The following is a 25,648-nucleotide window of genomic DNA, read 5'->3' on the forward strand; positions in this document are numbered from 1 at the left end:
AAGGTAATATATATATATATATATATATATATATATATATATATATATATATATATATATATATATATATATATATATATATTGTAAGATTTAAAAATTGATATATTCTTCTTTATCCTGAGTAGTGAATATATTTTTAAATTCCTTGAATAAAGTTGCTCTCTGCTTTTGAGGCCTGCTCATCTAATTGTTTATTTGCATTTACTTTTTCATATCTTGATATTCTCAGGTACTATTTATTATTGGTTGCCTGCTGGTCAAGGCTGTGTATATCACTGCCGTGTTGAGGTGCTGATCAAGGTGTCTAGGTTTATTTCTTCAGCACCCAGAATTGTGAGTGGTGCTAATTAGCCCATTAATGATACCACAAATGCTTGTGCCACGCATGAATCTTTAGGTTTTCAAGTTCAAAACCTGATCCTAACCTATCTTGGCTTCTTGGTCTTCCACAGGTGAAGTTTGGTAGTCATGATCAGCGCGTCATGGTCACTTTCTATGGCAGCTACTTGGAAGCTACGCGCTCTGGCAATGTGCTTCCTCACCAAGATGAAGTCAATATGGTTGTTATATTTTCCCTCTGGATTATGCCAGGTCCATCTTCTATATAGTTTGTGGGGGTCAAGGGTGTTCTTTAGCACTAGGTTATTGTAGGTGGCGAAGTGCAGAAGCTTCATTGGTCCGTTCATTACAGTATGGACCACCTACGTCTGCCTATGCGTCTTCTCCTACCTTTCCCTTCCAGTACTCTTCAGTAACTCAAATATCTATCTTGGGTGTCTGGTCAATGATAGTTTGAAACTGGTCGTAGAACGCATCCAATTCCTTGCCATTACAGTCAGATGCTGAGGCATAAACTTCTACAGCAGAGATTTTAAAGGGGGATCACCTCCGTTTTGGTGTCAAGTGCGCAGTCATTGGTAACCCAGGCTGCGACCGATCCGGTATAAGAACTCTATCTTAGTCTAGTTATCTCTGGCTTATCATGGGCAGCTGCAGTCTTTACTAACAACACTTCCAAAATACGCATTGTTTCAGAGTTTGCAACTTATACAAGTAGATTCAAAACTTTCAGTTGCACCAGAAACTAGTACCGTATTTTCCAAAATTGTTTAAACAATAAATTAATGGTAAATTAGAGAAATGTAAGAATCTTACTTTTGTAATTTTTTGACTATTATTGTACATATCAATAATATAGATACTCTCAGGATAGTAATTTTGATTTCAAGATTTGTAGCTTAAGCTTTGCTAATTTCGTTCTAAAACAGAGGCGTTTCATGAATACCGTACACGAGATAGGTATATTAACTACATGAGATAGGTACATTAACTACAATATTTTGTTCCATTTTACATATTAAATTTTCATGATGTACAACATAATATAACAATATAACATTTACTATGAAGTTCATATAATTGTGCGATAATTAACAATGGATTGAACACTATTGTATTACAGATTGGCGGATGGTCTTCCAGTTATGGATTCACCGCTGATCGTGGCGAAGAAACAAACGATGTAAAAATCGTTTCCAATACCAGCAAAGTATATATCGTAACCTCCATTCCGGTAAGCTCTGGAGAGAGAGAGAGAGAGAGAGAGAGAGAGAGAGAGAGGTGGGTGGGTTGGGATGGTGTTCAAGTTGGTGTCTTACTAAATAAGATCAGATTGCACTATTAGATAGGTGACTGTAATGTCACATCGTGATAATGCCACCCAGAAACATTCATGTTCTATAAATGTTTTATAAAACTACTTTATCAGTAAAATAACGGTATGCCATTGTTTTCATTATCTTCCGAAAAAATAAAAGTATATATTCCTTGCTGTAAGAACAGAGCTATTAATATTGCCTTTTAGAACTTTAGGTGTTATCTACAGGACTCAGAGAGGACATTATGCATGTGATTAGATGAAGTAACTAATGTAAGGAAAACATCACCTTTATTTTTAAGGGTAAATGCCAATACAGTGACTTAACCGTGATGTTTCATTCTCTTTGATATGTTGTACTGTTTACTAAATTCCATACAGCGCAATCAAATGTTTCAGCCCATGACGAAAAAGCGTATGAAGCAATTCTTCATATCCTTTAGATTAAGACTTTTATAAATATGCACATTATCAAAAAAGAACAAGCAAATATATTACACGAGAATTTCAACCAGCATTCAGTATTGTGACTTTGTCTTAGATTTCTTGCGTCTGGGATAGGTTTTAATTTTTTTCCGTGTATGACTGTTTGGTGGACTATGCGTTTTTTGCTGTCTTCCCAATCTTGTTTTCTGTTTGTCTTATTTTAAGGAGTCTAAGACCAGCATCAGGGCGGCAGATATCATATGTTTAGGAATACCTATATTGAATAACTACGAATTTAGATCGGTTTCCATAAGTCGTTTAACCAAAAGAACAAAGGAAAATGTTACCGCATACATATTCTTTGCAATGTAGGTGTCTTTATCTATAAATCTGTACAATACCCGATACAATGTCGCTTATGAACTACTGGCCAAAATGTTAAAATGATTATTTTGTACAAAATGAAAATACCAACACAGAAATTACCACTCGATTCGATAGTTAAATATGTTTATTTAAAGCTGCAGCTGGATTTTTCACAAGTTAATGTCGTTCTACGGAGTTCAGATTCATTAACTAAATATTGGATTAACTGCCTGATTTTGTTTACTTTTGTATTTTTCAATACAACTTGTTTATATTGGGAAAAATACATGAAAAATTATTTAAACTTTTGATATTAGAGTATAAAATTTGGAATATAAAAAAAATTGTGTGCGTGGAAATCATAAATACAATTGGTGATATTTACTTAGAATTATTTGTATTCATATATTTGTTCAGGCTGAGCCGTTTCTAATGGTAAAGAAACCTAAAAAAGGAGGCAAACCTTATCTGGACAATGACAGGTACGAAGGTATGATGGACAACGTTTTTAACAAAATGATTGACGCCCACATTATATGATTCATACATATTATGACATTAATATATAATTAAAATAATTTGCTTCGCCTTTGCAGCAAGCATTTAGAATGATTAAAATTTCATCATATAACGCACAGAACTAAAACTTATTAGTTCATAATACCAGAATGGAACTACTTGTGTATTCATGCGCCTTTCGTTTGTGCTATATAAATATAGGTACAGTTATTTAGATATTTTAGATTCTTTATTGCTTTTGCGTACTCTATCTATGCGTGAGGTATCCCTTCAAAGTAGTGCAGAATTAACCCAGAAGAAAATATCCGATCATCTAGATAAATGTGAAATTGTTTATTTAATTACCGTCAATATAAATTTCTTATGTTTCAGTTAACTTTCAAATTTCTAAAAAAAATTGGTAGTGATGGCTCCTGTAATGGAACTGCTTTATATTGTTTTGCTGATACTTAGTTTAAAATCAAGCTGATTGATTCATGTGATTGATATTGCTGCAGTCTGATGGAAGTAGTGAATAAGGGCACCCTAGCCTCAATGGAAATTAGCATTACAGGACCCCTTGGGCAAACCTAGCCTCAATGGAAATTTAACATGGGAAAAAATCATGGGCAAACCTAGCCTCAAGGGAAATTGAACATGGGAAAAAATCATGGGCAACTCTAGCCTCTAGGGGAATTGAAAATGGAACAGGGTCGGGACCCTATTTTAATACGGTCCCGACCTGATGGGTCTATGGAAAGGGAACAGGTGAAAATTGAAACAGGGAGGGTCTCTATTTTTTGTTTTTTAAAAAAAATAAAAAAAATAAAATAAAATAAAAATAAAATAAAAATAAAAAAGGGGGTAGGCAATTGAAAGTCGATCTCTTTTCGAGAGATGTGGGTGGCCCTGAAAAGGGCCTTTGGATTTATGTTAATATGCCCTTAACATAAAGGGCATCTGCGGCATCTTCTTGTCCTCAAGCTGCGTCTTACTGCAGGGCCATAAATCAGAGTCCTCTTGAGGCATCCTTGTCTTTCCACATACACTCTTTGTATCCACAGACTCGTGTCTGACTTGTGGACAACTGTCCACTTGGATCGGACATACATTAGCATGTCCGTCCTGAACATCATCGAAGAAACAAGGGTGTATGATTCGACTGTGGTCGACATCTTGAGGCGCCGAGAACAGGTGAATCAATGCAGTGAACTGCGTTTATTTATAGGTAGAGGAAGGATTGAAACGACCTGAGTTCATTGACCAATCCAAACACGCGTTACAAAATTCAGTCAGCCCGCATCCAATCCGAAGACAGCAGTCTGTGACGTCACGTGGTCTATATAGATTCGTTAGCGCCTGTGTGCAGTCAATCTATGCGACGGTGATTCAACATGACGGAAACTCAGAAAACGATCCACTGGGGTGCACCAGCAGTGGAGACCACCCAAGGGAACCCGGACTTACTTTCAGAAGAGGTAAATTGGGATTTTGTGGATTTTCTTACCTCGCAAGAATTTGTTCCGGAACCTTCGTCACCTTTTTCATTACCGCACGTGGAGAATTTTAGACAGAGACAGAAAGAAGAATTGGAGAAATTTATACAACGACAAAAGGAAGCTGAACAAGCTTTTCTCCTACAGCAACAGCAGCAAGAAGAAGAGGTAAGAAAAAAACAGCAACAAGAAGAAGTAGCAGCAAAGAAACAAGAGGGTGAAAATCAAACGGTCACGGTACTGTTAGACATTTTAGCGGAGTTAAGAAGTCTGAAACAAATGTATCAGACTTCTTTATTACGACCGAAGAGAATACGACCTTCCCGAGCTAAACACTCCAACCCTGTGACTAAGCCTACCGTACCACCCTTAGTGATTTCAACCAAATCATCATCAACAGTATGCAGTCCAGAAGTAGGCCTTGGCCGTAGCAAAGGCTTAAGGCAGTTAAAGTTGATTGCTTAAACTCACCCCTACACCAAAAGAAAAGGCCCTTTTCAGGGCCACCCACTTTCCTCGAAAAGAGATAAACTTTCAATTGCCAATAACTCAAAAAAAACAAAAAAAAACATTTTACCCTTTAGTACGTGTCTGTGTATGAGTGCGTGAGTGTACATTCTTATTTTAAAATCATAACCCAAAGACACTTACCTTTTTATACCTAATTTATTCTTTTATCATTATTTACAATCCAATTCACAATTCACAACAGAGCACTTTAAAAAGTTTATACACTTCTTCTGTCTCATTGTTTACTCTCTCTGTTTTTTAAATTTCTTCACCGTCACAGTCTTTTCCTCCTCTTCCTCCTCACTTTCTTCACTTCTTCTTTTCTTCTCCTGTTTCGTTTTCTTTACCTGGCTGCTTTCTTCCTCTGAAGAATCCCTCTCTTCTTCTGAAGAATCCCTCTTTTCTTCTGACTCCTCTTGTTTCTTTTTTGGGCAATCTGGAGACCAATGTCCTTTTTCTTGACAATAAGAACAGGTATCTTGACTTTTGTCTTTTCTAGCCCCTTTTTTTCTTTTTTGACGGTCTGGACACTCTGAAGACCAATGCCCTTTCTTCTGACAGATATAGCAAGTATCTTGACTTTTATCTCGCAAGGAAGGAGAGTAGTCCGTTGGCTGGTCTGAAGAGAATTTTCTAATGACCCCTCGCAAAGCTCTGATGAAATGTTCGATCTGTCTAGTCTCTTCCATTGTTGTGCTCGGTTTGAGAGTGAAATGAATAGTGAAAGGACAAGACACACACCCTTTTATATACGCTGGTCTGCCATGACTATAAATTAGTCTATGGTGTTTAAACTTGAGTCATTTGACATTTTGCACTCAAGATGAAACGATCCAATTCATTCAAGAGGAAAGAAGAAGAAGAAAGTAAGAGGCAGAAACGTGATCTATCGCCTCGTACCAGGGCTGAAGTCTTGGCACAAATTCGTGCCAGTGATTTTGAAGAGGACATGAGTGAACCAGAATCCAAACCCTCTAAACAAAGTTCACCACTCTTAGTCAACCCTGAAAAGTACTATTCCATTCAAGAGACGGAAAAGCGCTCCTCTAGAAAATTTAGAACCACGGCTTACAAATACACGGTGAAGTTTAAAGATTTCAAGTCCGAAGTACCGTTAGAGAAAGCAGAAGGGTTCATCACCGGGGTGTGGGATTCTTTGCTCACCACACTCAAGCGACAATGTCAACCATAAGAAGACTATCGCTTGAGACTTTCCATACAACACGACGGCTTGAAATCCCCTGTTTGGATCGAGTTTAGCACCCCTGCAGAATTGATCGCTTCCAAAGTCATGGACAAGATTCAACACGTACAACAATCCAATGACCAGTTTGACATCACCGATGGAAAAGCCACACTGGACATGACCCACGTCTCTCCTCCTCAAGGGACTGGCCGCAAAAAGATGTTATTGGTGGACGAGCTTCGCAGCACCAAAACAAGTCTCGTCCGAATTCACAACCCTCAAGACCAGATGTGTTTAGCCAGGGCCATCGTGGTGGGACGAACCTATGTCAACAAGAATGACACGGTAGAATGGAAAAGAGCCTGGAAAACTATTCGACAATCGGACCGAGCCAAACAACGAAACGAAGCAGAACTCCTGTTACGACAAGCTGGCTTGCCCAAAGACAAACCCTGTGGCATTCCTGAAATGCAAAAATTGCAAGATGCCCTAGCTCCACGCTACACCTTGAAAGTGTATCCTCAAGAAATGCGTGGGCCTCTGTTGTTTCGAGGGAAAGACTTTAAGGATGGAAAATACATTCACGTCTATCATCACGATGACCATTTCGATACCATTACCACTATCACTGGATTCCTGGGATACAGATATTACTGTGAGAAATGTGACTATGGCTATAACAATCGAGAGCAACACAAGCATTGTGGATAGAAATGCTCAGGATGTTTGGCCTCTCCACCCTGTCTGAGCGAAGGACAAAAACCAGTGCATTGTTTCACTTGTCTGCACACGTTTGTTAGCCCTGTCTGTTACCAACAGCATTTGAAGACGCAAGGTTCACAGAAGAAATGCTCTTGTCAACTGCTGAGATTGTGCCCCACGTGTGGACAAGGCATATGTACCAATAGTGCCAAGGCACACGTATGTTCAGGAAAGAAAAAATGTCACATTTGTCACCACATCGTGGACTTGGAACACCAATGCTACGTGCAAAAATACCAACCCGCACCAGAGAAAGAGGATGGACACAAGAAGAAAGGCAATTTCATCTTTTTCGATTTCGAATGCATGCAATAGACCGGCATTCACATTCCTAATTTCTGCGTGGCTCATCGAGCGTGCGACAAGTGCATTCAAGAACCTATCTTCAGTCATTGCCCTCACTGCAGCAAGATTCCTGGAGGGCGTGAAAAAATCTTTCGGGGACCGAACACGCTAGCCGATTTCGCCCGATGGGTCTTAGACACCATCGACAAGACGTGGAGCCAAGAGGACATCGAACGTTATGGAGATTGTCACCGTCATGCCACGGTGATGGCTCACAATTTCTCCGGATACGATGGACAGTTTCTTTTGAGATACTATACGGAACATGGCACCGAACGTCCTAAAGTCACTTTGAACGGAACCTAAACATAGAACAGGAAGGATACCAAGTGGTGGAAATGTGGGAACACGAGTACGATCACCGTTTGAAAACCGATCCCGAGTTTAAACGCCTCGTGGAAAGTTACCAGTTCATGGACCCCCTGAACCCGAGGGATAGTTTGTACGGAGGAAGGACCAATGCCACCTATTTGCTGTACCAAGCTGACGAAGAGAAAGGAGAAGAAATCAAATACTTGGACGTGTGTTCGCTGTATCCCTACGTATGCAAATATTGTCGCTTTCCTGCAGGACACCCACAATTGTTCACCGAACACATCGACCTGAAAAACATTCGACAATACGAAGGCTTGATCAAGTGCAAAGTTTTGCCTCCCACGAACCTATACCATCCCGTCTTACCTCACCATTGCCAAGGCAAACTGATGTTTCCTTTGTGCCGTACTTGTGCGGAAACGTGCAACCACGATCAACCTTGCCATCACACCCAGGAAGAACGGGCCTTGACGGGGACGTGGGTCAGCGTAGAATTGTTCAAAGCTTTGGACATGGGATACCAACTGTTAGAAGTGTACGAAATTTGTCACTTTCCCAAGACACAACAATACCACAAGGGTGACCCCACGCAGAAAGGCATTTTCGCCGACTACGTGGATGCCTTTTTGAAACTAAAGCGAGAAGCCAGCGGCTTTCCTTCCTGGTGTCACACTCTCGAAGATCAAAAGACATTTAAAGAGAAATACTGGGCACAAGAAGGCATCTCTTTAGACCACATCGATAAAAACGAAGGCAGGCGATCGTTTGCCAAAGTGATGTTAAATTGCTTGTGGGGAAAAATGGCACAACGACCGTGTTTACCCAAGACGGAATATTTGACGGAACCTTCCCGCTACTTCCAGATGATTCACGACAAAACCAAATTCATGAAACACGTGGACGTCGTTTGCGAGAATTTGATCTTGGTCAATTACGAAGAAGATCTGGACTTTGTACAAGACGACCCCTTTGGAAATGTCATCATTGCGGCTTACGTGACAGCTCATGCTCGCTTAAAACTGTACGAAGCTTTAGAACTGTTAGGGGAACGTGTCCTGTACTTTGACACGGACAGTTGCATTTACATCCATCACCCGAGTCAATATCACCCTGACATCGAAGGAGACCGTTTAAGAGCCTGGACAGACGAGCATCCCGACGACAAGATTCTAAGTTTCGTCAGTGGCAGTCCAAAAAATTACGGCTACGAAAACCGGGACCCACAAGGAGAAGTGCACACGACGTGTAAAGTGAAAGGATTGACTCTGAATTATCGTACCAGTCGTGTGGTCAACTTTGGGGTATTGAAAGAAGCCTTGCAATCTGGAGAGGATGAACACTTTAAAGTGACCACCTATCAGCCCAACAAGATTGTACGTTTACCCACTTACCGCATCGTCAGTCGACCCTTGGAAAAAGTCTATCAAATCGTGTACCAGAAGCGAGTGCGACTTCCCAATCATTTCACCTTACCGTATGGACACGTCGGTATTGGTCTGTATATAAAAGGGAACCCTAGGCAAGATCGATAGTTCATTGTGACTACCAAGACCAAGCGAACAAGATGAATACTTTCAGAGAAACACAAAACAAGTTCAGACAGGCACACTTCAAGTGTGGGGCCTCTGAAGTGGAATGCGATTGTGAGCCTTGCGATGGGAACGATGCTGTACGTTGTGACCTTAGCGATGCCGTAAAGCATTGTGGGAACTTTGTTCTCACTGCCTCTATCATGGAAAGTGATGCTGTGCGTGTCAAACCTGAGGGATGCGAAAGCGATGCTACTTGTCTTCTTGGACACTTTGCTAGGTGTCGTTTTAAAGGTGAATGTCCACCTTCACGTCTACCTCCCTACGGATGTCATCCAGCCCTGAGCAAACTCCTATACATGTCACTCAACCCTCCTCGAAACGAACCTGTGAAAGACGAATATTCGTTCCCTGTGCGTTTGTCGGAATACTGCGACTTTGAAAATCGTCTTCAATCGTTCAAAGGAAAATGGCCTAAGTATCTGGGAGGACCGACCCCCGAAGAATTAGCCAGAGCCGGATTGTTCTACTTGGGCGAAGGAGATAAAGTCAAGTGCTTCAGTTGCGGTGTGTCACTTCATCACTGGGAACCGCAAGATTCGGCATACGTAGAACATGCTCGATGGTCACCGAATTGTCATTACTTACCCTTAGTGGGACCGAGACATTGAAGTAACTTACCATAATCTGTTTATGGATACTTTACAAGAGAACATTCGTGCTTTGCCTGTGGAGTTGAGAGAACGCATTTACCGAGAGCTGGTCAAAATACAAGTCAAACGTAAAGAACAGTTGCATCCGTTACGTCACCAGATCTTTAACCACTGGTACCTGAATGGCATAAGAGAACTGATTCGTCAGAAATTGTTTCAGTGGTCAGACTTTGTTCAATACTTCCAGGGCCCCGATGATCCATTTTGGTTACTTCGAGATTCACCTAGTGCAACGCATTGAGGAAGACAAGCTAAAGGATTACCAAAATATTTTACGTGGAATCTACTTAGCGGAAGAGGAAACATCTAAACAAACTCTGACGTTTAGGTTACAGTATGCAAGATTTAGATTCCCTACTGGAGAACGAAGATCTCTGGCTAGAAAGTACGTGTATTGTTTCCGAAACCAAGAGGCTATAAAAACAGGCTGCCATGCCACGACTTATGTCACATGTAATTGAACAAATTCCGTGGAAGGAACTCAATGACCATATTCAAACCGTGGATCATTACCATCGATTATTACAAGAACTGTATCCATTCAATTTGGGTCGAAAAGTGGTGTGTGTCTTAGTGACTTGTTTTCTGGGATTTCCTTTACCAGCCGATTGTTTGTGAACTCTTTACGATCAGTACTTACCACCTCAATGGCCTTAAATGGTCAAGAAAGACTCCTTTTGCTCAAAGCTTTGCGTTTTCATCTGGATACTTCTCGACCTCTACGGGAAAAAAAGATTCGTCAACTTTTAGCTACCGAAGACGTGTATGACGACGTGTGTGTAGCTTGTGACTTACACCCCCATTGGACAGATGTCCGTGACTGGAAAAAAGGGGGTTTTGAGGCTTGGACCCAAGAAGTGGCCCAGTATGCACGAGAGTTGTTCAAGGAAAAAAGTTACTTTTCAACCTGTGTTAGTGACAGTGCCAGAAGAACCCGTCACCCAGGACAGGACTGTCGTGGACAGGCCTGAAAGGTCATTCCGGGAGGACACTTGTGTGACCTTACCCCCTATAGAACTGGTCAGAACTTTACCCAAAACATGTTGTACAGACACTTGTTTTTATTCCACGGTAATGATTTTCATCTGCCTTTTATCGTTGTACTTAAGCCTTTGGCTTTTATGTATTTTTGTCTTTCGTATTCATGTTTAAAACATTCAATAAACGTGTTCTGAAAAAAGTATATAAACTCTCGTCTTGTTTGTTTTCGTGTCACAAGTGACATTCCTGACACTATGGCTACTTCTGCTGTCTCTGCTCCCTTTCCTTCACTGTCAAAGTCATCGACGAACACTTAGATCGTGCCAGTTGGGAGGCTTTGTATCTTCGCCATCCCTTTAACATCCTCATTGCTGGACCTAGCGGTTCAGGCAAAACCGAATTCGTCAAACGTTTGATCGAACGTAAACATCATTTGATCGATCGTCCACCTCAACGCATCGTGTGGTGTTACAAAGAGTGGCAATCGGCGTACAGCCTCTTGCGAGAAAGTCAAGGCGATTCCATCGTGTTTGTGGAAGGCATTCCTAAAGAAGACGACGGCATCGTCTCTGACTCCCGTCAAACCCATTTGGTCATTTTCGACGACATGTTAGGAGAAGACGAAGAAGAAATTAAACTGTGGTTCACGCGCAAAGGGCATCACCGTAATGCCAGTGTCGTTTACATCACCCAAAATTTGTTTCAACAAAGTAAAGCCCATCGCACCATCAGTCTCAATGCGCATTACGTGGTCTTGTTTAAAAGCCCTCGAGATAAATCGCAAGTGCAAGTCTTAGCCAAACAGTTAGGAACGCCTTGGCTGACTCATGCGTACGACGATGCCACTCAAACTCCACACGCCTATTTACTCGTCGATTTGAAACCTACGACCCCCGATAATTTGCGATTTCGTATCCACTTGTTTCACCACTGGTGCCAAGACGGAGGGCCTGTCCTGTACACGTCTCCGTCCTCGACTTAACTTCATTCCACAAAAAAATCTATAAAAACCTCAGACACTTTTCGTCTGTCTCACACAGTTTGAACATGACGTGCCTTCAGTCGCATCTTCCCCTCAAATTGATTCGTGCCTTGTATGGTATCAGTCGAGAAAAAAATCCACAAATACGAGCTCGTGTCTTAGAAGCTAGTCTCAAAGAAGTCTTACGATGGTTCACGGTGACAGCACGTCAATTACTACAAGGGATCATTGAAATTCCTTATCAAACCAAACGCTTTTTTGATCGAAACAAAGTCGTTTTGACCCAACTGGCCGATCCCCGCATCAACACTCAAACCAAAAAAACAAATCATTTTGAAACCTGGAGGGAGCGGTACTCTAGGAGGGGTCATTATTCGTTCTCTCTTAAGATGGGATCCTAATGCTCCCAAACTTCTCCCCAAGAAAAAAGTCAAACGAAGCTCCAAGAAGAAGAAAAAGACCAGGTCCCCAAGGAGAACTTCTCCAGTGGCGGGACCCTCCTCTTACCAGACACCACTCCGAAAAAAGAAAAGAAGCCCCCAGAAAAAGAAACAGAGAAAAAGTCCCCAGAAAAAGAAAAGTCCACAGAAGAAAACTAGTCGCAAGAGAGGCACTTCGGCCAGGACGCAACCTTACACTCGCAAACCACGACCTGCTACGACGTTGACCGCGTCTCCGGCAGCCTCAAGTTCATCCACTTCTCCGTTGATGACACCAAGAACTGAAGAGTACTTGGAGACGTTGATCACACCAAGAACTTCTCCGTTGATGACCCCAAGAACTTCCCCAGTGGCAGGACCCTCCAATTTAGTGGCAGTGGCTGCTGCTCACAAAGTACCTGCTCCCAAAATCAAAGTTCAAGAAAGATCGGGCATGTTACAAAGTTTACTGGATTTGTCCAAGCAAGAACTGGCTCGATTTAGTCCGTTACGTACCCCTGCACGACGTGTCATGCCTGTCCTGAAGTTGATACGAAGTAAAGACAACCAGTGGCGACGCGTTCCAGTATAAAAAAGGCCTGTGACCAAGTAGGGTACCAGTGTTTTTGGTGCTGAAGACTCAAAGATATCCCTCTTCTAAACAGCCCCAAGGAAAGAAAAGGAAAGGACTGCCTCCTCGTTTAGTCAAACATGGGGATATGTTATCTGTCCTGTCCAAAGCTTCTCCACCCCTACGAAAAAAACTCATTCAATCAGCCTCCAAAGAGGTCATCGATACCGTGTGCGAATGTTGTTTGAATGTCTTGAAAGGCACGATCCCTTTGTCCAAACACCAGAAACGATGCTTAGGCAAACATCGTCACGTTCTTCGCCAAATGGTTCAAAAGAAAATTCCCATCGGACAAAAGAAGAAGTGTTGGTCCAACGTGGAGGCATTTTACCTCTGTTGTTAGGCCCCTTACTGAAAGGAGTCTTGGGAACCATGTTGGGAGGACTGGTGGGAGCAAGATAAAAAGACCCTCTGAAGTCCCAAGATCTCAGAATCGACCCCTGACAACCCCATGGAAGGACGAAAACTAGCTTTAGTGCCTTACAAACGATGGATGGAATACCATCGTTGGCAAGAACAACGCACCCCGCATTTACCTCCCAATCCCCATTTGAGCGAGATGTCCCAGTTACAACACGAATTGCAGTCCTTGATGGATCGCCAAGGTTTGTCCGAAACAGAAAAATCGCAAAAGTACGGTCAACTCTTGCAACGACTGCAGCTCTTTCACCAGAAAGCCTCAGACGAAACAGCTCTTCCCATTCTGAAAGATTTTAAGACCTCGATGAAAAGTCCAGCACCATCACCAGTACCACTACCACCACTACCAGTGACCAAGACAGAAAAGGGTTTCAAACTCCTCCAGAAAAAGTACGCAAGTTAACAACACCACCTACCTCCAGAATTGGATGGATTAAAAAGGTGATGGCCACTCCTTCTTCATCAGAAGAGAAAAAGAAGGTGAAGACAGAAGTGAAGACAGAAGTGAAACAAGAACCGATATCCCCTGTTCAGACATCCTCCTCCTCGACACCTATTGCCGGTCGCACACGCAAAGCACTGCAATCCAAGAAAATACCCCAAGAGAAAAAGAGTAGCATCCTCCAAGAGTGGGTGCCTTATTAACACACAAACACAAAAAATGGAAAACGTCTTACCCAGCATTTACTACGATCCCTCCCATCCTGCAGGTTACGCAGGAGTAAAAAAATTGTATCGTGCTGCCAAAACTCGACTGAAAAGTCTCCGTTTACCTCAAGTGCAACGATGGTTACAAGAACAAGCTACTTATACTTTACACAAACCCATTCGACGCAAGTTTTCCAGAAGTCGCACCCGAGTGGAAGTCATCGACCATCAATGGCAAGCCGACTTAGCCGATGTCTCTCATTTGGCCAGCTACAATCGCGGCTACAAATATTTGTTTTGTGTCATCGACGTCTTTTCCAAATTTGCCCGGGTCGTGCCCTTGACTTCCAAATCGAGCAGCGAGTTAGTGCGAGCCCTGCAACGGGTGTTGAAACAAAGCGGTCGTCACCCTCTTCGATGGCAAACGGACAAAGGTACCGAATTTCTGAACCAAGCTTTCCAAAAAGAATTAAAGAAACGTGACATTCATTTTTTTACCACCGAGAATCCCGAAACCAAAGCCAGCATCGTGGAATGTTTCAACGCACTTTGAAAGAACGCATGTGGAAATATTTTACGCATCACCACACTCTGAAGTACATCGACATCTTACCGCACCTGGTACAAGCGTACAACCAATCTTACCATCGAAGCATCGGACGTGACCCGCAAGAAGTGACTCCCGACAACGAAGTGCTGGTGTTTGAGCGCCTGTTTGGTACGTCCCCGACGAGGGTTGTCCCCAGGAAAAGTAGAGAGTTGACCGTAGGAGATTGGGTGCGCATTGGCAAAACCAAACGCACTTTCGACAAAGGTTACTTACATAACTGGACGAATTGTTTCGTGTCACTGGACGAGTGCATGGCCGTCATCCTGCCGTCTATAAATTGGAAGACATGAACGGAGAAGTGCTCAAAGGAACGTTTTATTTGCCCGAGTTACAACGTGTCACCAAAAAAGAAGACGACGTGTACGACATCGAAAGCATTCTCGAACGCAGAACCCGTAAAGTGGGTAAACGACGTGTCAAAGAAGTCAAAGTACGTTGGAAAGGATATCCACCCAGTTTTGATTCTTGGATCGACGCTTCGCAAGTCATCGACTATAAAAAGAAGTGACCATCATGCCCTTTCACACAGACGCAGCTACGTCGACCACTCCTTCACCCAGTTCTTCTCTGCAAGATTTACAAAAACAACCCTTGTGGGCGTGGTGTGGAGAACGTGTGCCTAAAACGCAAATCGTCTTTATCTGCCAAATCTTCGTGGTGTATTGTGTCATTGGGGCAGCCATTGCCAATTTGAGTTTGCAACAAGGAGACAAACACTTCTGGACTATTTTATTGAGCAGTTGCATCGGTTACCTGCTTCCCAATCCCTCCCTGAAATTCTCCTCCAACGGGAACCTTGTGTCCAGTGCCAGTGTCAGTCACCACTCCAACAACAACAACAACAACCCCAATTTGGGCGGAGACACTCCTCTGACGTCCAGTAACCCCTCGGACAGCCACAGAACTCTGGAATTATGAGTCACCAAAACCAATTTTACTTAACCTTACCCAGTGACAGTTCCATGGAGGTGTTTCCCAACAACACGTTGTGCTGTTACACGGCCAAATTACCTCAGGCCATCCCATTAGATCACGAAGCCCATTGGGAAGTGGCTTTAGTGGAAATGATTCACCCTACACAAATCCAAAACATCACTGAAACTCAAACGTTTTTTGAGGTCGAAATCATGAACCAACAATTGCATGAAGCCATGATTGACATCGGGTTTTCAGGGGTCATAAAATCATCCAACAATCCACCCTTCAATATCTACACCTTGAAAATTCCGTCAGGGTTTTATTTTAGTGGCCAACATTTGGTGGATACCATTGCTTCCAGGTTCGAGTTAGCCTTTGGCAAAGCCCTGAACAGAATCAAAAAAAGTGTCACCCTGGAGTACCATAAAGTGGCTCGTCGCTTACTGATGAAATTTCAGGATACCCAAACGTCCCTCAGGTTCAATGGTAGTTTGTTTGAAATTTTGGGTGGACATGCAGGAATGGTTGCAAACAATTGGAGCCCCAAGATCAACAGTAATATGGATTTTTACAAAGCTTTTGGAAACCTGGTAGAACTAAACCAAGGACTGAATTTGATCTTTGTGTACTCCCATGTGGTGGAGTATAACGTGGTGGGACACACCTCCGTGCCGTTACTGCGTGTCATTCCTTTCAAAGTGGATAGTACAACGACCGGTGACCAGGAAGGTGGAAACACCTATCACGTCCACCGGGAATTTGTACATCCTCATTATTTGCCTGTCAGTAAGTCATATTTGGACACGGTCAACATTGCTATAAAAGGAGATCTGGGACAAAATATTCCATTCACTAAAGGAAAAGTCACGGTGAAACTCCATTTTCGAAAACGGTTCTCTAGCGACTCGTAAGTCATGTATCCAGTGTACCGAGGGATTGCTCGACAGCGAGGACACGGTTTAGGAGATATGCTAAAATCGGCCTTTCGTTCGGTGGCCACAGTCTTGAAACCGATCGTGACACGCGGATTGCACGCCTTGAAAGATGCTGCACTGACGCAAGGCAAAGAATTTTTCCAAAATGTCATCATCGACAAACAAAACCCCAAAGAAGCCTTCATGAGGGCAGGCAAAAATGTCTTGCTGCAAACGGGCAAAGACCTTTTGGGCCGACGAGAAACACCTATAAATGCCCTGCACGCTACCGAGTCAGGCATTCCTACTTCCCTGACGCCACAGCAAGGACAGGGCAGAAAGAGACGACGAAGAAAACACCCTTTTACCAGACTTCACACGTCTAAAGCTAGAAAGACAAAGAAAAGAAGAACCGTTCGAGACTTAGACGTTTTCGATTATTGAGAAGCAGCAACAAAAAAAATGATGCACCGAGAGTCTTGCGCCTGTTCCAAGTCGGAACTGGATCTGTTTGCCATGCCCCCCACCATGATGACGATGCAAGAATCCCAGTGGGTGAAATTTCACCCCGTCTCCTCATTGACAGATTCCGCTCCCATCGAGTTTGAAATCAAAGGACAGCCCGAAGATTACATCGATCTGAATAGCAGTTACTTGTACCTGAAAGTCAAAGTTCTAGATAAGACAGGAGGTGATATAGACACTGAAGCAGTAGCTCCCGTCAACAATTTCATACATTCCTTGTTTAGTGGAGTGGACTTGTACTTGAATAACAAACTAGGCAGTAGCAGCATGGATACTTACCCTTATCGCGCCTACCTGGAAAATCTCTTGACGTACGGAATAGACGCCAAGAACGCTCATCTCAATGCCTGTGTGGTATGGGAAGCTGACGAAGCTAACGAGTTTGAAACATTCGAAACTGATTCAAAGGATAAAAATAAATCAACAAATGAGGGATTTCTCGAACGAAGAAACAGAATCATGGGAGTCGACACAAGTTTAGAACTGATGGATCGTTTGCATTTGATCATGTGGTTGCAAGAAAAGTATTTGCTGAACGGAGTGGATGTTCGCCTGAGACTGAATCGTAGCAGTACCGCTTTCCATTTAATGGCTGGTGCTGACGATTACAAAACCAAAATCCAAGAAGCTAGACTCTACGTACGACTCGTGGAAGTGTTACCTAAAGTGGGAAACGACATCAGTCAGATGTTGAGCAGAACGACCGCCAAGTATCCGATCCGACGCGTGGAAGTGAAAACTTTCACTATTCCCAAGGGGCAACGATCCATGATCGAAGATCATCTGTTCCAAGGACAGCTACCCAAACGTTTAATCGTTGGTATGGTCGAAAATGAAGCCTTCAGCGGAGCTATCGCTAAAAATCCTTTCTACTTTCGACACTTTGGTGTGTCCAAGATCGAAGTCAGTCGCGATGGCAAGACCTTGTGTACCCGACCTTTCGAACCCGACTTTGACAAGAAGAATTACTTGAGATCGTACTTGTCCTTGTACGAAGCCACCGGTCAGTTAGGAACCAACACCAGTCACGGTATTACGTACGAAGATTATGCAGGAGGTTATGCTTTGTGGGCTTTTGATTTCACTCCAGACCTAGGCAGCGACGAGGGACATTTCCACCCTATAAAATCCGGCCAGATTCGTGTGGAAATTCAGTTTGCAAAACGAGACCCTAATGTAACGTTGAACGTCATCCTGTATGCAGAATTCGATAATACGATAGAAATCAACAGTTTGAGAGAAGTCATTCTAGATTATTAGAAACCATGGAAGACTGTTATCCCTCTTTACCTAGTGGAGAAACTTTGGAGATGGAATGTGAGGAGACCTTGGAAAAAGAAGAAGTTATCATGATGGCCAGAACAAGAAGCCCATTTAGTCTCCTGTTTTGCCAAACACTTGGTCGAAAAAATGACGGAATTGATCAAGAAAGATTGCTATGGATGTCAAAACGATCATCCCAGTCAAATTCAACACGATAAATGCCTGATGTTGAGTCAAGAAGAAAAGTTGGACGAGTATCTGGACGAAGCTTGGAGTCTCATCTCGGAGAAGTCGTGTTGCATCAGTGGTATAAAGACTTGCGTGAACATTTTTGTCCACCATTAACCACTCAAGAGATCCATCGTATCGAAGCTCTCCTGAATCAGAGTGGGGAGACGAAGCGAAGAAACGGTTATTTGTCAGACATTTTCAAGCAAAAAGTCAGGATCGAATTGATCACTTATTGTTACCTGTGAAGAAGAAGAAGAAGAAGAAAAAACCACACAAATCAATGGATACCTTGTAACTTTATTACCTTTTGATCCACAGCTCGTACACGGCTTCTTGGAATCATGTCGTCTGTGCTAAAGATGAACTCCCTCATCGCAAACCTCAAGACCATCAAGCTTATGTCATCAACACGGACGACAGTCATCTCCCAGGAACCCACTGGGTAGCCGTCTACTTTCCTCAAGAAGGATGTGTGGAATATTTCGATTCCTATGGATTACCCTCTTTGGAAGAAGATATCATTGACTTTATGAGAAGAAATGCTCAGACCACCCGATTCAATAATGTGAAATTACAAGGCACAGATTCCTTGGTGTGTGGACAATATTGTGTGTATTTTCTGCATCATCGCAGCCTGGGCTATTCCTTAGAACATTTAGTGACTCATTTTGATCCTCGTTCTTCTTCTAGAAACGATGTGAAAGTAGATCGATGGTTTTGTGACCATTATGCTTATCTTTTGTCTCAAGCTAGGAAACGTAGTGTCCATCAATGGCCTAATGACTTCCAACAGTGGAAATCACAATTTCATTCACAACGTTGTCAGCCCTGTCCAAAATAATGTTTAAATTGAAAAAAATGTTTCTGATTTAGAAAAAAAATGTTTGATGTTATATTGTTGGATTATTGTTAAAAATGTTAGAGTTGTTGGTTAGTGTTAAGTGATTTTTGAATAAAAAATGTTGTTTTGAAAATAAATGCCTTTGTCTTTTATTTGACTATAAGAATGTTGATTCATGCTCTTTGACTTCTCTCTATCTCTCTCATGACACTCATTGATCGTTCCGGCTCGAAAACCGTAGAGGGATGTTTTCCTTCACGTCCGCGCTTTGACTTTAAGAACCGGGGTAGTTTCCAGTCTAACCATCCATTGTCGACTCATCCTCCTACGAAGATGTGCTCCAAACTAGCTAAGCTAAACGAAGCCTACGTGAATTTGCATAGGGTCAGACACAGTCTGATACCGAAGCCTGAAGAGATAGAGAATGTGAGAATGCTAAAAGTCACTGAAGACCTGATAGAAGAGCTCTTCAGAGAAGAAGTGAACAGGGAGAAAGAAGAATGGACAGAGAAGTACAGACTTCAGAGACAGCAGCAACAGCAACGACAACAGCACCGACAGCAGCAGCAGCAACCTGAACCTGACAGAGGCTTTGTCAATTGTCGTATCGACACCAAAGAGTTCTTCTTCTCTTTCCGAAGAAGCAGACCTATCGTCAGAAAGTCTATCCTCAGAGGACGTCGCATTCTTAGAAACTAAAAGATTGCCATAGCAAACAAAAAAACAGCCATTTTCAGGGCTACCCAATACTCTAGAAAAGAAATAACAATCGATTTGCCAATGTGTGTATGTAGAGTAGTGTGAATATAAACACTGACTCTTTTGTGGTGTGAGTGTATGTGTTTGTGTGGTTAGTAGATAATGATCATGTTTTTTGCTGTTTGACGTGAGTGGAGAGTAGATTTGGGGTTTGATTTGATTGCTTTGCGTATGTGAATAGTATATTGAAGTGATTAATGAAAATTTTTAAATTAGTAATGGGTAGTATAAAAAAGTGAGTGAGTGTTTCTTTTAGGTCCGCGCGTTGTTTAGTCATGATCTAGGTAATATAACTTTTGTTTTACAGCAGCCGACTTAAGTATCAACTCAACTGTAAGTTTCAAAAACTTACTAGATCCATCGGCAAACAATGAACTGGACGATACAATACCTATAGAAACACCAGTATCGCCACTCCAAAAACAAGACCAGCCACCACCCCCCACCCCCCGAATACATGGTCATTGCACAATCCCCGGAAAAAAAAAACATATAGCCATGATAATAGGAAACCCACCGAAAATAGGGCCCAACTCAAGTAACAAAGGAAAAACTACACCCAAAATGGCTCCCATGGTAACGATAACTCCACCCATTCATACCAGTAACAACAAACCGAAATATCATAACAGTCAGACCCCTGGACCATCAAAACCCGTAACTGAAGAACAATTACTCAGCAACCGAAACAAAACACAAGCTAACCCAACCACTAAATCAAAACCTAACGTGTGGGATGGCAAGGGTAAAGGGAAGGGACCCATGTTTACCAAGAACAAACCTGCCCCCCAAAATAATTCAAACTCACACACCCCCAAAGAACCAAAGAAACAGGCCAAATTTTCATACCACCCCATAGAACACACACTTTATATCAGTAGCAACTCCAATAAACTGAGTTAACAGTCTCACACAGGCCCTCCTTAGGGTTCATCAAGGACAATTCAAAATATTTAGGCCAAACACAAGATACATAATAGTACACTGCAGCACTCGCAGTCAAATGGCCAAATTCCTAGAAATTGAAATTATTAACAATATTAGGGTTAACGTCGAAAGACACAAACAAATAGGGACAAAGAACATAATAACCAAAACACACAATAGCAACCAGACCCTCATGGCAATAAACAATAACACACGAACAAATGACTTAGCCACACACTCCCGCACGAACAACCCCACATTTAAAGCAGTTCTAAAACTCACAGGACAAAATAAAGGGATAAACAATGAACCCTCACTGCCAAACTCAAAGACAGTGGTACCCCCATAAATAGGGCGTATAAACTCAAAAATCATTTAGGACAGGAAACCAATACAGCGATACTAGAATCAAATTCACCACTCTCAACCATGATAAGACTAGATCACTCTGGGGCACGCCACCGCCTTGAGACCTACATAAACAAACCCAGGTTCTGCAGCAACTGCCAACACTGGGGACATTTCTCTAACAGATGTAGATATACCCAACTATGCTACAAATGCGGGGGAAACCACAGAGGTGTATGTCGTAGAACCACACGCAAATGTACCAACTGCAGGGGCCCCCACCTACCTAAATCCCACGAATTCCCCAACACTATCAAGGAATATCAAACCACAGATATCATGAACAACAAGCAAATCCCGTATCATGCGGCGAAAAAACTAACCCCCAGTAATAAAAATCACCACATCATGACCCCAAACAAACCAGCAACTGAAGCAACCACAGCCCAAACACCCAACCAACCAAGGTCAAACAAGATCAAACAAGATTAAATAAACAAGATACATTCTTAATCAAATCCCACAAAGACTCACAACTCCACCCCGAAGAATCAGATAACACTAACACCAAAAGCAAATCACTGTCAAACCCGACAATAGAAAAGTTACTCATAGAGATCGAAGCCGAACTTATCAACAACCACCACTCCATCGTGGATAAAATAACACAGATAATAAGCATAATAAGCAAAATCGAATCAAATTTGAAGTTAACATCATAACCCTCAACACAAAACAATCAATAAATGACCACCCCAATAATGGGTTATACAACAAACCGGAACTTTATAATATGGCAATGGAATGCTAGAGGGTTAATAAGTAATATCAGTGAACTTAAAGCCAAATTACAAAGCTTAGAACACAAACCAGATATTATATGCATTCAAGAAACAAAAATAACAAGTAGAACCAAACAAATACCTAAACTCCCAGGATACGCACCAGGTCACTTCAAAAATCGAACCACGGGACAAGGAGGTGGGGGTTTAGCCATCTATATAGCAGATAACATCCCGAATGTAACAACAATAACCATAACACCAACCCCAGGTAGCAACGAAGCATTCGAAATTCAGTCCCTCATAATTCATACAGGCAAGGGTCAAATACAAATATTCAATATTTATGACCCGGGGGAACATCAGGCACAGCTAACTTAATTACTTACAAACAAATAAATGATCACAAACGAGTAAATCAGATCGTCATCTGTTAAGATTTGTATGCCCATAACGATCTATGGGGGGGGGGGGGCGGTGTGACGGACAAAAGAGGCAAATTGATTGAAGAATGGACCGCAGAATCTAACTTAGCCATTTTAAATGACGGTACAAAAACACGCCTTAACCCAGAAAACGGTCTCGTGTCCGCCATCGACTTCACCATTTGCTCGCCATCAATAACCCAGGTGGCGGACTGGAGAGTGGATCACACTGACCCCTTGGGCAGTGACCACTTTCCAGTAATAGTCACCCTGCAGATGACGATCCAATACAACTCGCTAAAAAGAACCCCTAGATGGATATATTCAAAAGCAGATTGGACCACATTTAATGAAACACTAAGCAAAATAGACACCAAAAGCCTAGAAAATGATAATATTAATAAATATTACGAAGACCTGATTGATACCACACTAAAGGCAGCCACCACTAACATACCCAAAACTAGTGGTAACCCAAATAAACAAGCAGTCCCATGGTGGAATGATGAATGCAAACAAGCCATCACTGATAAGAAAAAAGCCCTCAATAAATTCAAACGCACTAAAAACTCTATTGATTTCACTATATATAAACAAAAGGAGAAAAACCTTAAAAACATAATTAAACAGGCAAAGGAATCAACTTGGCATAATTACTGCACGAATATCAATATCACAACTAGTACCAAACAAGTCTGGGATAAGATTAGATCAATTAGAGGAAAGACAACTAACACCACCCCAAAAATAGCTGGAGCCATTACTAATAAAGAAAAAGCTGACCGATTAACTCAGCATTTCTCAGATATGAGTAGCAACACCAACCACACCCCAGCATTTCAATTACATAGGGACAAAGTAGAAAGAACCCATAGTAATCTCTTTAAAGATCTCGGTCCCAAAGTCTCGAACCTAAATAAAGACATTACAACTTACGAATGGGACCTAGCATTGAAAACCAAAAACGAAACTAGCCCAAGGGAAGATCAAATAGGATACACAATATACAAAAATATCCCAAATAACATTTAAAAAACAATTATTAAATTGCTAAACCAAATATGGACCTCAAGCAAACTACCCGATAAATGGAAACACGCAATAGTAATTCCAATACCCAAGCAAGGAAAAGACCCTAACGATATTAGCTCCTACAGACCCATTTCCCTAACAAACAACATTTGTAAGATCATGGAAACCATAGTCACCAACCGACTCAAACACCACCTAGAGAGCAATAATTTAATCTCCGATAATCAATGCGGATTTAGAAACAAAAGATCCACCAAGGATCAACTAATACGATTGGAAACCGCAATCAAATTAGCGTTCAACTCCAAACGCAAAGCTGATAGGAATTTAATTGCAGTATTTATTGACCTCGAAAAGGCATTCGACCTTGTATGGACCAAAGGCTTATTAGCCAAACTCAACCACTACGCCATCGCAGGTCAAATGTTTAAATTCATTGAAAACTTCCTCGCTGACCGTAAAATATCAACCAGAGTCGGCGACACCTACTCTGAACCACACACACTTGAAAACGGTACACCACAAGGGAGCGTACTCAGCCCAACCCTTTTCAACATCATGATTAATGACTTGGATACCAACTTAACATCAAAACTAATTGAACTCTCACAATTTGCTGATGAGAGTGGATTATGGACAGCAGGAAACCCCTCCAACCACAAAGTAATCAGCGATATTCAAACAAGTTTAAACAAAATAGGGAAATGGGCTGATAAATGGGGTTTCAAATTATCCCATGATAAAACCATAGCAGTATTATTCACCACCAAACGTAAATTACAAAATCAGTTTCCCAAACTCACCATCCAAAATCAAGAAATTAAATTCGTAAAAGTAGCACGATTTTTAGGAATGCATTATGACTCCAAGCTAAACTGGGGACACCACATAAACGAACTAGTCAAAAGGTGCAATAAAGACCTTAACCTCCTTACAACCCTTAAAGGAACCACCTGGGGATCCAATCAAGAAACCTTACTAGCATTATATAAATCGTTAATTAGATCTAAACTAGATTACGGATGCCAAATTTACAACTCGGCACCCCAAAATAACCTCAAGAAACTAGATAGCATACAAAGAAAGGCCCTAATTATTTGCACTGGAGCACTACCATCCACATCACTAGTGGAACTTCAAATCTTAACTGGAGAACTGCCGCTCCACCTTAGAAGACAAGAACTCACCCTCAGATATGCAGCCAGGCTAACAACACACCCCGACACACACCCCACCCGGCTAGCTATAAATAAATGCAACATACCTTTTAGAACTAAATTATCACAAAACATACCAGCAGGGAAATTAGTCCATCAATTAGTTGAACAGCTTCCTGTAGACAACCTCCAAGCAGAAATTGCAAATCACTATGACAAAGAACCATGGATAAATATCAACCCCTCAGTTAACACCCTCATTACGAAATATGGCAATAAAAACGAACAGGAACTCAAACTAAACACAATCTGTACAGAAGAAATCAACTCAAAATATTGCAACTACATTAAGATTTACACTGATGGATCCAAAATTACAGAACCACCCAGAACAGCAGCAGCTTACGTAATCCCCGAACTTAACATTAAAGTAGGACGAAGACTACCTAACCTCTGCTCTATATACACAGCTGAATTCTGGGCCATCCTTGAAGCACTCAAATGGATCAAAGACAACAAAATACCCCAAGCGGTAATAATAAGTGACTCGCTAAGCGTCATAAACTCAATACTTAATAACAACACCAAATCAAGAGAAAACTATCTTAGGCAAACCAATTTATTGTTAAAAATACTGAACAATAATAACTTACAAGTAGAATTTATGTGGATACCATCCCATATTAACATACCAGGTAACGATATGGCAGATATAACAGCTAAACAAAAACTAAACGAAACCACTCACATCAACCTAGATTATAGCATATGCGAACTCAATAGCATATCTAAAACCCTCATTGATAATAAATGGCAGGAATTATGGAACACAAGCACTCAAGGCAGGAAACTAAAAACCATCATTAAAGAAGTATGTAGAAATAGGAAACCACCCAAAACAAAAGGCAATGAACAAAAATTCATAAATAGAATACTCACGGGCAAAACCAAGCTGGCTAACAGCTTCGGACAGTACATAGGACCACAACCACATAACCCTAACTGCTACCACTGCAGGGTCCCAGAAGACAT

General features: G+C 41.8%; 1 protein-coding gene across 1 annotated transcript in view; it reads left to right on the forward strand.

Moving 5' to 3' along the window:
* The window catches only part of LOC149797873 (glutamate receptor 2-like), a 179,220-nt gene that overhangs the window by 138,225 nt on the left and 15,347 nt on the right, over positions 1-25,648 (forward strand). The window contains exons 8-10 of the mRNA XM_089960812.1: positions 1-3; positions 1,463-1,573; positions 2,867-2,939. The exon at positions 1-3 is cut by the window's left edge and continues 105 nt beyond it. Coding sequence (XP_089816938.1) covers positions 1-3; positions 1,463-1,573; positions 2,867-2,939 — 187 coding nt within the window. The remainder of the gene's footprint in view (positions 4-1,462; positions 1,574-2,866; positions 2,940-25,648) is intronic.

This window comes from Sinohyriopsis cumingii, chromosome 6 (genome assembly GCF_028554795.1).
Source record: "Sinohyriopsis cumingii isolate HCF-2022 chromosome 6, ASM2855479v2, whole genome shotgun sequence".
Lineage (NCBI taxonomy): Eukaryota > Metazoa > Mollusca > Bivalvia > Unionida > Unionidae > Sinohyriopsis > Sinohyriopsis cumingii.